The 15,408-nt window shown below is 35.5% G+C and overlaps 1 protein-coding gene across 1 annotated transcript; it reads right to left on the reverse strand.

Annotated features, from left to right (window-relative positions):
- Window positions 1–958: 958 nt before the first annotated feature.
- Window positions 959–12,631, reverse strand: LOC133181452 (uncharacterized). The gene is made up of 12 exons (XM_061315961.1): window positions 12,441–12,631; window positions 12,187–12,241; window positions 7,018–7,024; window positions 6,803–6,885; window positions 5,577–5,648; window positions 4,004–4,127; window positions 3,683–3,777; window positions 3,121–3,189; window positions 2,836–3,001; window positions 2,344–2,745; window positions 1,640–2,035; window positions 959–1,332 (listed from the first exon to the last, which is right to left on the reverse strand). The coding sequence occupies exons 1-12, from the start codon at window positions 12,629–12,631 to the stop codon at window positions 959–961; spliced, it is 2,034 nt and encodes a 677-aa protein (XP_061171945.1).
- Window positions 12,632–15,408: the final 2,777 nt, after the last annotated feature.

Consider the following 15,408-nt stretch of genomic DNA (forward strand, 5'->3'; position numbering starts at 1 on the left):
TAAACCAAATTTTGATATATATCATCATAAAGAATATCATAATTATTTCAAATACTAAAGGTGTGTGTATATATATATCATCAAGCTAAAATTCCATAGTAATCATGATAATACAGTTTCTCTATTGTTTATACCATGTGTGGTAAATATCAAAGGATCAAAAGTTAATTTGAAGGTTACCACGAGTGCCAAAGAAGGTGTACAGGGTATACACAGGGACTAGTAAGTAAATGTCAATCAAGTTCTAGCACCCAATGATGTACCTTAATGTACTTGATTGACAGGGGGACACAGATCAGGTATCTTTGATTGTATGTTGTTTTACGTCCCATTCGAGAATTTTTCACTCATATAGAGACGTCACCATATACCGGTGAAGGGCTTCAAATTTTTGACCTTTACTCGGCACTCAGGGCCATTGAGCAGTGAGGGATCTTTATCGTGCCAACGCCTGCCGTGACACGGGGTCTCGGTTTTTAAGGTCTCATCCGAAGGACCCGCAACTTTCACTTCAAAGTGCCGAGCGCATGGCGAAGGAACAGTTGCCACCCATTTTTTATCGACTTAGGTCAGTCGCGGCCGAGATTCGAACTCATGACCTCCCGATCACGAAGCGAGCGCTCTACCGACTGAGCTACCGTGAACGGTCAGGTATCTTTGAAGGCGGAGCTTAAAATATCTGCCTTTAAGACATCGGCATATGTTACAAGGCACTATAAGAATATATTTACAAATTTATTTCAGTACAACATCAAAAAATTACAGAGGACTTGGATATGGATGATAGGACAACATTTTGAAATACTGGTATTCACTTTCATGGACATCATTATTAAGCCTTTTTGATTGTTTTCTGCTACCTAGGATTTAGTACATAGATCCAGAGAAAAGAGGACTGAAGAAGCAATAAATATAAATTCTGACGTACCAGATTTTAAAAACTTATTTATATACTTAATTAGAACAACATATATCCGGATATCATTGTTTGATCGCCATCTGCAGATGTTGACTGCATCACATTCACAACGTCATTTGCACGGAGCCGCAGAACAGCTACATTAGAACCGCTGTCATAATCGGAAGATCGTCCATCAGACACGGTGTATCCATACGCCAACCCATTCACGACCAGTGTCGATTTCAAATATTTTTCATATGCCTCCATATTCCAAAATATGACGTAGATGCCATCTTTAGGAGCGGTGAACCCTGTGGTGCGATAGAACGAACTTGTCGTATCGAGGAGTTCCGAACTAAACAACACTGCGCTGTATGAGGAGGGTGATGATGAAGTTAGTTGTTCCATAAAGGCCGGGGTATTCACGGAGGCTGCCGGAGAAATTCTTATTCTTATTTTATTCTTATAAGATTAAGTATAATACCCGGTTTACAAGCACTTGGGAAAAATTTTTTAAAATTAAAATGTTGGATAAATTACATACAAATTTGACACCCAGTGACTCTAAAATACTTATATTTCAAATAATTTGTTATGTTTAAAACATAATAGTGTTGGATTTTTCATCACAAAACAGCTTGTACAAAAACTGAACTTTAGATATTTAAAAGCTTAAAACAAAGAGTACTACATGTACAATGTAGCACGTCATATTCATAGCAATTTGATAATGCTTACTTCCCGGCTGAATAAGCCATCCCAAATAAGAGGACCTTGGAGACTCTAAAGTGGCATCACTATCGCCACTGTAGAGGTGCACGGCGTCACCAGCATGTAGCCAAAATAGCTGCAGAGTTGAGGAAGAGTCCCGATAGCTACCACTTGAGGAGTCTGGCCACACCCCCAGAGTGTTTAGTTTGGATCCGTCCTTGTAAAAGTAAACCATATAATCTTTGTGAAGAGCTTCTACGTTGAAAGCAAGAGCATAGAGACCTGACTCTGGGCAAACAAACGTTCCATTTCCCGGCATATACGACAATCCATTGTTAGTTACTACATTCTTGAAAACAAAGCCATGTTGGGAAACACTCGGTTTTGTTAAAGGTGAGTCAGCTTTGGCATAAAAAGAGACATCTGTAAGAGATAGGTTTTGAAAATAAAATGAAGTGTTTGAATTCGAGTCAAAATATATAAATAGTCTCTGATCACTGCCAGTAGCAAGCTACTGATCAAAAATCACTACAAACAGAAGTATTCCAAAACATTCTAAACTGGTTGATATAAGTACACTTACACGAAAACTCTTGATTTTCATTCAGATATTTCCTTATTATTCGAGTGAAAGAATAATCAAAGTGCAGCAGAAGATGTTTACAATTGCAAACAAATTTAGAATGTGAAATTATATAACTTAATGAATAAAATGAAACGTGAACATTTACTTTGATTCAGACGCCATCCAGAAAATGTAGAAAATTCTCCGTCTATCGGGCCCTGTAATATCCGGACCCTGAGTTGGTCTCCTACTTGAAGATTAGTCACTACAAAACCTGTGGCTGAATCTGTATGCACAGAATGCTCAGATGAGTCAGAGAGGATAGTTCCCACGATATTACCGTTAACATACAAGTCTGCAAAGGCCTTGTTACTACCGTGTGTTGCTATGGTCCAAGAGAACACGTAAGCACCAGTGTATTTACAAGTAAAGATTCCAGTAGAACCGTTGTAAGAGGATCCCTCATTGGTTGTCACATTTTTGAAAATAGCGTGATCATTCGTCACAGAGAATGTTAGCTGAGCATAGAATGCATAATTTCCGGGTACTTCTGAAGCTCCAGGTTTCACTTGATGAAAATAATAAGTTCCTATTTTGCATGGAAAGATATTTCAAATAAGCTCCTTCGATATTATTTAATCAGAAGAGAGTATCTTACTTGTTGTCCCTGTGTTTATTACAGTTCCTGATGTAAAAGAAGCATTGCAGTTACTGTTACATAAGTCTCCACTGCAGCATCCGGAACATGGTTTGTATGACCTCTGCTGGAGCTGTGACCTTTTCTTTCCAACAATAATCGGTGCTGATATATGGTTGTTGCAAGCCTTATAAAATTTACATGAGAGAATATACTAGAATACATTCACTATACTACACACAATTAATAGATTCTTTGGCATTTTCAATTAATTGACTAATATCTGTTTATTGTTTAATAGCTCACGTGTACATCCTCACATCGGTTGGTGAAGTAACGCTGACCAAACAGTGGCTTCTCCCCAAGGAAACAACGCTGTAGAACAATTATACTTTATATATGTAAACTCTTTGCAGAATGCCACTGTATTGTATTGGATTGGGATTGCTTTTAGAATTGCAATGGTACATAAACATATCGAAAGCAAAATATGATCCAAAATTTTCTTTGGATTTCTGCAGATAGTTCGTGTATATTGATGTTGTCCTTATGTATATCTGTTCATCCGTCCGTCATATTTTCATTGAATTTTCGAATTTGCAAATAAAAATCTGCATAAGATTTGTTTTGTTATGGAGATTTGCACTACATGCACTAGGTTCTGGAATTTTCATTCACCTTATAGGCCCTGAAAAGTAAGATGTACCAGACGATATATATAAATTTTTTAGCTACTAACAAGTTGTTTAAAAGTAGATTTTGCTTATGATCTGTGAAGATACATGTAAAATCAAATACCCAATAGCAGAGGATGAGTAAAACTGAAATTCCCGACAATACCAAAACTAGCTTAAACTGCCCTTCTTACCTCGTTGGTTCCACAAAGAGTTACATGGTGACAGTCGTTCGGGTGCAGCGTGTGAGCGCAGTTAAAACAGATCGGTCCACGAGATGTCGGAAATACTGGTCAAATAGAAAAAATAATTAGAACAATTTTATTTCAACCAATGTAGACTGGTAACACGAAGAGACAAATTTTAGTGACGTCACCCGTTTCTTAAAATTTTGATATCAGTGCATTTTACATTAATTTTAACAAAGTACATGTGCTTAACAATGGCTTACCTTAGCAATTATAAATTAAAGTAATTCCTGCTCAGTTAAAAGTTTCAAAACAAAAAAAAATCACCTGGCGATCCGCAACCATCTATATTACACAGATCTCCATAGCAACAATCATTACATAAAACAGATCCATGGATTGCTCTTCTGTTAGAATGGAGCACTGTTTTGTTTGGGGTTTTAGCACACGACTGAAAAATAATAACCAAGAAGATACTGGCAGAGACATTATAAGTGTTGATGTCAACATATATGCAATCGCTCACACAGTGAATATTGAATATCTTTTCCAGCCTTTTAACCCCCCTACCCCCAAAATGCGTGAATTCTTCCTTTTTGACATCATAGACAGCTGCTTTTTCAATAAAATTGAAACTCGTAAATATAATAACCTTGCCATTGGCCATTTGCAAAATTATTTTGTTAAAAAACATTCCGATCGTACACACAAGTACTCTGAAGTTGATATTAAAAAGATTCTTGAGTTTCTGATTGACATATCTATGTAGATTTTGGAGATCAGATCTTCCAACAATCTGTTGGAATTCCCTTGGGTACCAATTAATCCCCTCACTAGCAATCCTATTTTTGTATTCATATGAATAAAAATTTATTCAAAAACTTATGTATGAGAAGAAGAAAACACATGCTGTGGCCTTCAACCCGACATTTAGATATATCGAAGAAGTATTATCAATTAACAATAGTTATTTCCATTCATTTGTCGACTCGATATTCTAGTATCCCAGTGAGCTTGAAATAAAGGATACCACAAAGTCTGACACATCTGTTTCATATTTGGATATTTTACTAGAAAAAGACTTTAATGGTAACCTCACAACAAAGCTTTATGATAAACTTGATGACTTCAATTTTTCAATCGCCAACTTCCCTTGCTTATGTAGCAATATACCATTATCACCTGCAGATGGTTTTTTTGTCTCCTAGTTGATTCTATACGCAAGAGCATGCTCTACATATGAACAATTTCTAAAACGAGGCAAGCTATTTACAATTGAGTTGATGAAACAAGGATATTAACAGTCTCGTTTGAAGTCATCATTTCGCAAGTTTATGGTCAAATGCTGACTGACGTTTTTCATGCTAATTGTTAGGCCATTATTTAAACACTGAATTGTCTACGAATTTTTTTTCCGTTTTTCCCGATCATGACAAGGAGCACTTGGCGGGTGTGACATGTCGTCAAGGGATGCGCACTCCTCCATGGCACATGATCCCACCTCTGATGTTTTAGAGGTCCGTGTTTTCACTGCTCCCGATTTGTATTGTTTAAATGGACTTCTGAGCTTGAATACTTTTCGTTACCTCCATATTTCATTGAAGAAATAGAAATTGCCCTTCATGAATTACACAAATCATTATTGACATGCAACACAAATATCGATTCTAATTTCTCCCGGTATATAATACATGTAGTTTTTGTTCGTTTATTCTTAAAAGCATATTAAGAAGAAATTTAAACGAAAAGGATTTTATGAATGTCCTTTTGAGTTAAGAAGTCTTGTTTGAATAAAGAAGAAATAGTACTGTGGTAATAGGGTTGGATCTTTGTTATGTATGCAGTACATTAATGATGAAAACAAACTTCACCTTCATAATTATATAATTATGTAACTTACCGTTTTAGAAAGACATCCAAGCCAAAAGGAGATGTCGCCATTTTCTTTATGGTATCTCTGCACGCTGCACACCTGTCAAAGTAAAACATGATGAGTTATTTTCGTTGTCCACTGATGATTGCACTATAACTACACAAGCCATTTTATTAACTTTTTTTTTTTAAAAAATTCAATTTACCTCTATATTTGCAATAAAGTAAGATTTTTTGTTTCTTATCTTTTTTTAAATTCAATTTATCTCCACAACACGGTATTCAGCATTCACAAGTTTCTAAGCATGTCTAAATATTGAAAATCAGTCTTCTCTTTTGGAAAATGGGGGCATATAGCAATGATTATTTTTAAATCTAAAACAGCAGTGTCGATGACTGTATGTTAAATAAAAATATACTAATAAATTGCCTAATGTATTTCATTATTTGAAAACTTGAGAAAGGAAAACATCAACTAGCAACAAATAAATCTACGAGAGTTAGTTTAAGCAAGGCGTTTGAAAACTTACATGTTACAGGTATTACACTATTAAAATAAAATTGAATTTGCAGCTATTGAAGAGAAAATGTACGAAGTAAAGATTATAGGCCAAAACTGCCATTCTGTGAGAAGAAGGAATTGTTGAAGGGCCGTTCGGTTCGACAAAAGTTCTTTTTCTTGCAAAATAAAGTTTTCGACCTATAACCTACCTAAAACATTTTCTTTATTGTAATTATAATGTGTTCCCTTAAAATTGTTTCTCCTTTTAAAGTAAACATCAGGCCCGTAGCAACGATTTCATAAAGCGGGGGGGGGGGGGGAGCAACCTCCCAAAAAATCTCCAAAAGGGGGACAACTTTCCAAAACTAGTCTGACAAGCAAAAAAAAAAACCCTTTACTGTCCAAATCCTGCAATTTGATATACTCAGAAAAGTGGGGGGGATTCAAGTGCAAATCTGCTTTGGTGTTTTTGTGAGTTAGAATACACGTCTATTTGTTTCTGTTACATGGAATATATTTCATTATTTTGTGTAACACATTGAATTCATTGATTAAAAATATTTATTTGTGTCTATGTTGTGTTTTTTAACTCAATAACTTACCCATAGCCGTCCTATAAGTTTTTAAATGCCGTCCATTATTTCATAACTTATTGGACAGTTATAGGTAACTTATTGGACTGTCTATAGCCTTTCAAGAAATAGAGAGTATTAAAAAACAAAAACAAAAGATGATGCTTTATTTATACTCACATCTCCGACTGGGCAGTATTCAATTCTCTCACAGAAACGAGGCTCTAGTACGTCATCACAGCGTAGACACTTTAACCCAAGACCTTGCAATTAGATATGCAAAACAGACTTAAAAATTCACACATGGTTTGAAATATTAACTAAGCAGAATTGTATGTCAATTGATTGACGTTCCTTTTAACTCTTCTACTCAGATTTGATCTCATTAGGCCTACATATTTTCTACAAGAAACAACAATATACATATTAAGAGAGTATAAGAACAAGCCACTATTATTAACTTTGAGTTATGGAACAAAATTATTTAAAAAAAAAAGGATATTTAAAGCACATAATGTTGATTTCAAATAGAAAATGTTTGAATTAGAAAGAGGAAAACTGTGATTATGACCTATTTAATTAGTGAAACTTCCACCAAGTACAAAGCTTGTTTAAATACTGATACTAACGAAAGTACACTCAGTGTTTATACTTTATATTACCCCATATGTTTCTTGACACTTGGGGAAGACCACTTGATTAATATTCTGAAAAGCGGTGTGTGGGTGGGGGTGGGGGATGGCAACGTTAGATTATTTTCATGCCATCACGGGACAGAATATTTTTTTCCAAGGTCACCAGAGACAGATTATTTATTTTCTCCAGTTTCTTGCCTTTGTGATCACAAATACTAGTAGTGCATGTATAAAAAATTAATAGCATGAATAATATTGCTATATTAAAATGTTTACACATTTGCTTTGATATAATATTAATCATTACTAGAAGACCAATTTATTAAGACCAGATATTGGGTTTAAGGGGGGACATGTCTCCTTTCTTCTCATATATTAAAACATTGTTGGTCTTAAAAAGTGCAGAGAGAACATAGGTAGATGGTCACTATTCAAGTATTAATTCTGCAATAAAAATGTATTGGTCTCGGTGACGTTAAATAGCCAAAGTCAGATTATTTATTCTCTTGTCAAAGGAGGATAGTTTAATTATTTATTTTTAAAATTTGAAGGAAAGAATATTTATTTTTGAAAGAGCTGCAAATGACTAAATCTAAAGATTATCTTAGTGCACATGTACATAAAATAAATTTTGGAACAAGAAGTGTTTGATAAAAACAAATGCCCAAAGAGTGGAATGGAAACTCTTATTATATGCACTTTTACTGCCAGTGACCCTGAACTTGTCCAAATGGCCATGAGTCCAAGGTATTAACACGGATTCAGCTCATAAGAAATGTTTCTCCATTGCGAGATAATGCCAGGACAGAATTACATTTTTTTTTTCTAAAAGTGACCCTGAACTTGCAAAAATGACCTTGGTTCAAGATTCTGACAAACCCTCTGGTCAAAACAGCGTATTCGTGTTCTTCTTCACTCTACAACTATAGTCCTATGTCATTACTGGTGACGTAAATATAGTTAAAAATGAGGGCCTTAAATCAATTATTTTAAAAGGGCCAAAATTTAAGTAACCCCGATCTTTCAACTGGAGTAATAATTTTAAAATTCTATGATTTCTGTGGAAGATTACGTCAGGCAATAAGCCAAACATGACAAAGAAGACCTTGACACTTTGTCAGAATGGATTTTAAAAAGTTTCAGATGGATGATAAAATCTCGCATTAAGCGATTGAGGAGCAATATGAAAACCATCCTTCTGTCTTCAATAATTCAGAACTGAAAAAAAGAATTAGATAGATTACACGATCAATATGTACTGGTCCCAGCTGAAAAAGCAGGTAACAACATTGACTTTGTAAGGCTCATTATTTCAACTGTATTTTAGAGGAGCTGGGATTTAATTCTCAAGGCATCAATACAATTTATACCCATAGCCCTATTTCTAAGGACGAAATTCTTCAAAATCATATCTGTTTATAATATTTTTTATATTCCCAAAGATCAAATTGAATTTGAATTACCTTACTTAATCTGGATTCCTAAACTACATAAAAATCCCTAAAAAGATACATAGTGGGTTCCAGTAAATGTTCTACCAAGCCTCTTTCTTTACTCCTCACTAAATATTAACAGCATCGAAAAAGAACTTTGGGAGTACTGTTCAGTAATGTATTCGAGAAGTGGTGTAAATCAGATGTGGATATTTAAAAACTCCAAAGAACTTTTAAAAAATTTAAAATCACAAAATTTTACCAAAATCAATAAACATCAAAACGTACGATTTTTCAACACTATACAACTATTCCCCACGATAAGTTAATGTCCAGGGCTTCTGGACACCATAGACGGCTGCTTTTTCAATAAAATGCAACACGTAAATTTGCTTACCTTTACAATGGTCATTTGCAAAATTAATTTGTTAAAAACATTTTGATTGTTCACACAAGTGGATATTAAGCTTGAGTTTCTTTTTTTGGAGTTCAAGTCTTCCAACAATCTGTCGGAATAACCATGTGTAATAAATGCGCCCCATGACTAACAGACCTATTCTGTATTCATATGAAGCAGAGTTCCCAGTGAAAAGATCTACTTTCATTATCCCAAGAACAATTAACAAGATTGTCATAAACATGTACAAGTATATTATTATAACTTATTGAATGAATTCTACATTCATCAGTAATAATATCAATTTCTCACTTGGTGTTACCTATTTATTTTTAAAAAACTTCTACATGAGAAGAAGTCTCTTGCTGTGGCATTTAATTCAACATTTAGATATGTCGACGACTTTTGATCAATTAACAATATTAATTTTCATTCATACGTATATTCCTCTAAACTCGAAATAAAAGATACTACAGAATCTGACACATCTGTTTCATATTTGGATATTTTACTAGAACAAGACGTTAATGGTAACATAACAACAACACTTTATGATAAACGTAATGATTTTAATTTTTCTATCGTCAACTTCCCTTATTTATCTAGCAATATACCCTTATCACCAGCACTTAGAGTTTATGTCTCCCAGTTGATTTGTTATGCAAGAGCATGCTCTACGTACGAACAATTTCTAAAACGAGGCAAGCTATTGAAAAACAAGTTGAATCAAGAATATCAACAGTCTCGTTTAAAGTCAACATTTCGCAAATTCTATGGTCAATACAATGACCTTGTCAGATACATGTACAATCTATCGAATGCTGACTGACATTTTTGATACAAATTGTTAGGCCATTATTTACACACTGAATTGTCTACGGATTTTCCGTTTTCCCGATCATGACAATGAGCACACGACGGGTATGACCGGTCGACATGTGACGCTTACTCCTCCATGGCACCTGATCCCACCTCTGATGTTTTAGATCGAGGTCCGTGTTTGCTCTGCTCCCGATTTGTATTGTTTCAATGGACTTTTGAGCTTATATAATTACTGTTCGTTATCTCCATATTTCATTACTTTTAAGACTTTTTAAAATTTATAGCAAAACTGTGAAGAATAAAAGGTCTACATACCTATTACAGTGACGGATAAAAACGTGGTCAACGCTGCAAAAAATACAAAACGTATTATTTACTAATATTGTCAGTGGTGAATGTTGTGTGTGTGTGTGTGTGTGTGTGTGTGTGTGAGAGAGAGAGAGAGAGAGAGAGAGAGAGAGAGAGAGAGAGAGAGAGAATTCTTACCTAACAGAAAAACACTGATTGGAAACATGGTACACAAGTGACAATCTCCTCTTTATAAATAAGTGAATGTATTCTTATCTTTGATAAGATCCATAGAGCTTAGTACATGTGTCCCTAGATAAGTATTCCTAGCATACGAACATATTAGCTGGCATTCAACGCATTTCACACCCTTGGACAATTTATTTTTTGTTTAAATTAGTTACATGATTTTCAGGAAAACACATATTTTTTAATCATCAAGAAAATCATAAGAATTAAATTGCTTTGTTTGTTCGATTAACGTTCTTTTGAGAATTTTTCACTCATATTGAGATGCAACCACTTGCCGGTGGAGGGCTGCAAATTTCGACCTGTACTTGGAGCGTACGGCCTTTGAGCAGTGAGCTAGGGATCTTTTTCGTTCCAGCACCTACTGCAACAAGGGACCTCGGCTAGTGGATTCGAACCCGCGACGTAGGATCAGCTCCTTACTTCGTGACTCTAGAGCAAACGCTCTGACCACTGAGCCACGCGGGCGACTGCTAAATTGCAATGCTGCCCCTTCCAGAGATCTCAAAACTGAGCTGGCTAACTTTTATGGCCCCGGAGCCTGTACCAATGGCCCATGAAATAAGTCTGGTGGAGAGCTAAGTTTTTACCATAATCATAGAAACGGTTGCCTGCTGTCCACAAGTACAGATTTTCAAAGATGTAGATGTAGGCCTAATCTTATTTTCAATATATATTCAATTAAGGACAGATGTTACAATCAATCTTTTTTAAACAAAATCATGAGAACAACAACTAAATATATGTATATAAATATAAAAATGATTGAGTTTAGTCAGATAAAAGTTTTATTTTTCATTTAAAAATTCTCAATAATGTCCTAAAGTCATGAAAAATGTATACGGGGTATTTATAAGGATGACGGCTAAAGGTATTATAGACATTTAATACCCCCGGGATATGCATCATTTACAACCAAATCAAGTCCAAAAATATATACCGATCTATGTCGGGGCTACAGGGTCGTAGCTAGGCTTATGCAAACACTCAAGTGCTTCCACATCATTTTCACAATGAAATAAATCATAACAAAATAACGATATAAAAAATTAAAATATAAAAGTTTAAAAACAACTCCCTTCTTATTTCACACACTGCTGGGCTGGTGGTAAGCTGCCCACTGCTACCTTGAACTCCTCTTTGAAACTGGATGATCGATGCAACTACCGGTGGCAATCTGTTCCAATCCCCGATGATTCGTTGGAAAAAGGAGAATGGAATGCGGAAGGTACGTTGGTCTCTGGTTCTGCTGTCTGTGTGGATCAGGTATAGTAGACTGCTGGGATTTCTACGAAGTTCTGTTGGATCTTACATAGCAGTAGAAGACAAATCTTGACTCTCCTGACTAATAGTTGTTCCCATCCAAAAGAACTGATCATGTTGGTGACACTACCTCATTGTCTATTCCGATAGTTTTTGGTCACGATTCGCGCTGCTCTGCGTTTGACTTTCTGTATCTGGGCATTCTGACCGATGGTATGGGGATCCCAGACAGATGTAGCGTACTCCATTGTTGATCGTATGATGGTCTCTCATGCTCCGACTTGCTGCCGTTCTGCACCCTCTAAGATTTCGTTTGAGGAAGCCGAGAGTTCTGTTTGCTGTTATGTTGTCAATGTGTTTATTCCACTTTAAGGTGTTGCTGATTGTGACGCTCAGATACTTGTTTGAATCAACCACTTCTAGCTGATGGTTGTGTAAGACGTAGTAAGGTCTGATGAAATGCTATCTGCCACTCACTCTCCTATTCTTCAGGGCTGCCAGGTCCTGTTGTAGAATCCTGCTGTCCTCTTCACTATCGACAAGGTGTTATAACAAGCAGTTGTCATCAAATAAACAAGCTTCTGAGTTGGTTGACAAGTCTTTGAGGAATGTGAGGAATAAAAGCAGGCCAAGAACTGTCCCCTGTGGTACTCCAGATAGGACTTCAGCTTTGGATGAAATATGACCATCTAGCAGGACTTGTTGGCTATTGCTGAGGAAGTCCTGTCCACTGGAGAGTATCATTCCAGGTTGTGAAGTATCCCAGCTTGTGAAGGAGTCTTTGGTGGGGGTCCTTGTCAAATGCTTTAGAGAAGTCAAGTATAACTATATCTGCTTGTCTTCCCTCATCTAAGGTGCGAGCTATGTGTCTATGGTGATGGCCAGCGCTTGTACTCACAGGAGCGTCCTGATCTAAAGCCATGTTGACTGTCGCTTAGAATTGTATGGCGATCAAAATGGTCAATTATCTGACTATTGATAATATATTTTAATATCTTTCAAGAGACCGATCATTAGGAAACTAGCGGGTAATTGGAGGCCTGAAGTTTGTCACCTTTCTTAAAGATTTGGATCATTGAGGCTGACCGCCTTTTTCACCTAAAAATCAGTAGGGTTTTTTTAAGTAATCATAACTAGAACTGTCCAAAAGGGACAAATACCCCCCGCTGGGTTTTTCAGAGAAAGTACCAAATCACTAATGTTTTCTAGATGTGAGAGGTGTTCAGAATTTGCTTAAACATTTACAGTAAAAATTTAATTACTCATTATATTTTTTTATACGCCCGTCTTAAGACGGGACATATTATGTTATAGCGTTCATGTCCGTCCGTCTCTGCTAGCTTTTTCATGTCCGGCTCATAACTTTAATACTATTAGGCCTAGAATTATCAAACTTTGTCAGCTGATACATCTAGGGTAGGTGTGTCGCACATTAAAACCAGGTCACTCTGACCTTTAATAAAGACGCTATGGCCAAATATGGAAAAATCATAACTAGAAAACCATTAGACTTAGAATCAAAAAACTATGTCTTTTAATTTTTAAATTACACAATCCCAAAAGATGTCAGAGTATTGCAGTATCTTTATTAAAAAAGTGTTAAATCAAGAAAATACTAGTCTTATTTTTTTCATCATGTTCTTTACAGCAGTCTGTAACAAGAAAAATTCCACCTCTCCCATGGGTGTAATGATCAGGCACTAATTAACACTTATATGATATTGTATAATATAATTTAACTAATTATTTATTGTACATTTTTTATTTTAATTTTTATATCTTTACAACAAATTGCAGACTGCCTAATCTCGCTAAGATGTCATTCGAACAATTGAATCTAAACTGTGTATGATAATTTAACAATATTTGATGGGCGTGTCATGCTGTGGTGGGGCACTTTATTTATTGAATGAAACTAAGGTGCAGCCTAATAAAACATCAAAACTAATAATCAGTGTTTTTTATTACATTGAAAAAATAGTTTGCAACTATCTGCCATCTTTGTGAGACATTACACTCTGCAAATTGATTGTTGAAAAAAAAAAAATCACAATTAATTATAAAAAAATCAAATTGACTTTAATACCTTTATATCAAACTCATTTTAAAAACAAGAGGCCCAAGGGCCTTAACGGTCACCTGAGTATAAAACAACAATCTATAGAAGATCCATAGAGTATATAATAAACTAATAGAAGCTTTTGTAAATCTTTGATTTTCCCTTGTGGCCCCACCCTACCCCAAGAGTCCAGAGTCATGATTAGAACAAATTTGAATCTATACTAGCTGAGGATGTTTCCATGTAAATATAACCAATCATGGCTTTGCTGTTCTTGAGAAAAGAATTTTTTCAATTTTTAATGATTTTTTCTATGTACTTCTATGTAAAACTTTGATCATATTAAAATGACTAATCATGGCTTTGCAGTTCTTGAGAAATTTTCCTATATATTCCTATGTAAGACTTTGATTCCCCATTGTGGCCCCACCCTACGCCGGGGGGGGGGGGGGGGGGGGGTGTCAGGATTTTAACAAACTTGATTCTACACTACCTGAGGATGCTTCCATATATTGATCAATCATGGCTTTGCTGTTTATGAGAAGATTTTAAAAGATTTTTCCTATATATTTCCATGGAAGACATTGATCATCCATTGTGGTCCCACCCTACCCCATGGGTGTCATGATTTGAACAAACTTGAATCTACAATACCTGAGGATGCTTCCATATAAATATGACTCATCACAACTTTGCTGTTTTTGAGAAGATTTTTAAAGATTTTTCCTATATATTTTTATGCAAACTTTGATCATCCATTGTGGCCCCACCCTACCCCCGGGGGTCATGATTTGAACAAACTTGAATCTACACTACCTGAAGATGCTTCCACATAAATATGAGCAATCAGGGCTTAGCTGTTCTTGAGAAGATTTTTAAAGATTTTTCCTATATATTTCTATGTAAAACTTTGATCCTCCATTGTGATCCCACCCTACCCCTGGGGGTTATGATTTGAACAAACTTGAGTCTACACTACCTGAGGATGTTTCCATACAAATTTCATCTTACCTGGTCCAGTGGTTCTTGAGAAGAAGATTTTTTAAAAGATACCATTAATTTTTCACTAATTCTTAATTATCTCCCCTTGGAAGAAGGCGTTGCCCTTCATTTCAACAAACTTGAATCATCTTTACCCAAGGATAGTTTGTGTCAAGTTTGGTGAAAATTGGCCCAGTGGTTCTTGAGAAGAAGTCGAAAATGTGAAAAGTTTACACACGACGCACGATGACGGATGAAAACAGATAGCAATAGGTCACCTGAGTGACTCAGGTGACCTAATAAAAGGCTGGTTCCAGTAACTATGTATTTTGACAGACATAAATTACAATTAAGAGACTTAGACAACAGAGATCTTTATTTCTTTCTGCCCAATTCCCAGGAGATATAGATAAGACCTGCTTGATCAGAGATGCCCTAACAGCTTCCCACACTGAACTCATTAATTAATCTTTAACTGGATGCATGTCCACTCATTACTCCCAAGGGACAAATGGATTTACACTATCTGCTGTGTAATGTAAAAACTGTTTTTAATACTTTATGATTTTTTTTTTAGTTCTAATGAGTAGTTTTAAGCTGTAGTTCACATTTTTGTACAGATGTTCTTGATTTCATTATCTCAAACCTTAGACATGAAC

Source organism: Saccostrea echinata, unplaced genomic scaffold, assembly GCF_033153115.1.
Source record: "Saccostrea echinata isolate AGI-Se365-2 ecotype Australia unplaced genomic scaffold, CSIRO_AGI_Sech_v1 ptg000001l, whole genome shotgun sequence".
NCBI classification, from domain to species: Eukaryota; Metazoa; Mollusca; class Bivalvia; order Ostreida; family Ostreidae; genus Saccostrea; species Saccostrea echinata.

Coding starts and splice junctions, on each gene's coding strand:
- LOC133181452 (XM_061315961.1), bottom strand. CDS start 12,631: ATGGCTTTAGATCAGGACGCTCCTGTGAGTACAAGCGCTGGCCATCAC. Junction 4,128..5,576: donor TTGGATGTCTTTCTAAAACG/GTAAGTTACATA, acceptor ATTATTTTTCAG/TCGTGTGCTAAAACCCCAAA. Junction 3,002..3,120: donor ACCGATGTGAGGATGTACAC/GTGAGCTATTAA, acceptor AAATTTTATAAG/GCTTGCAACAACCATATATC.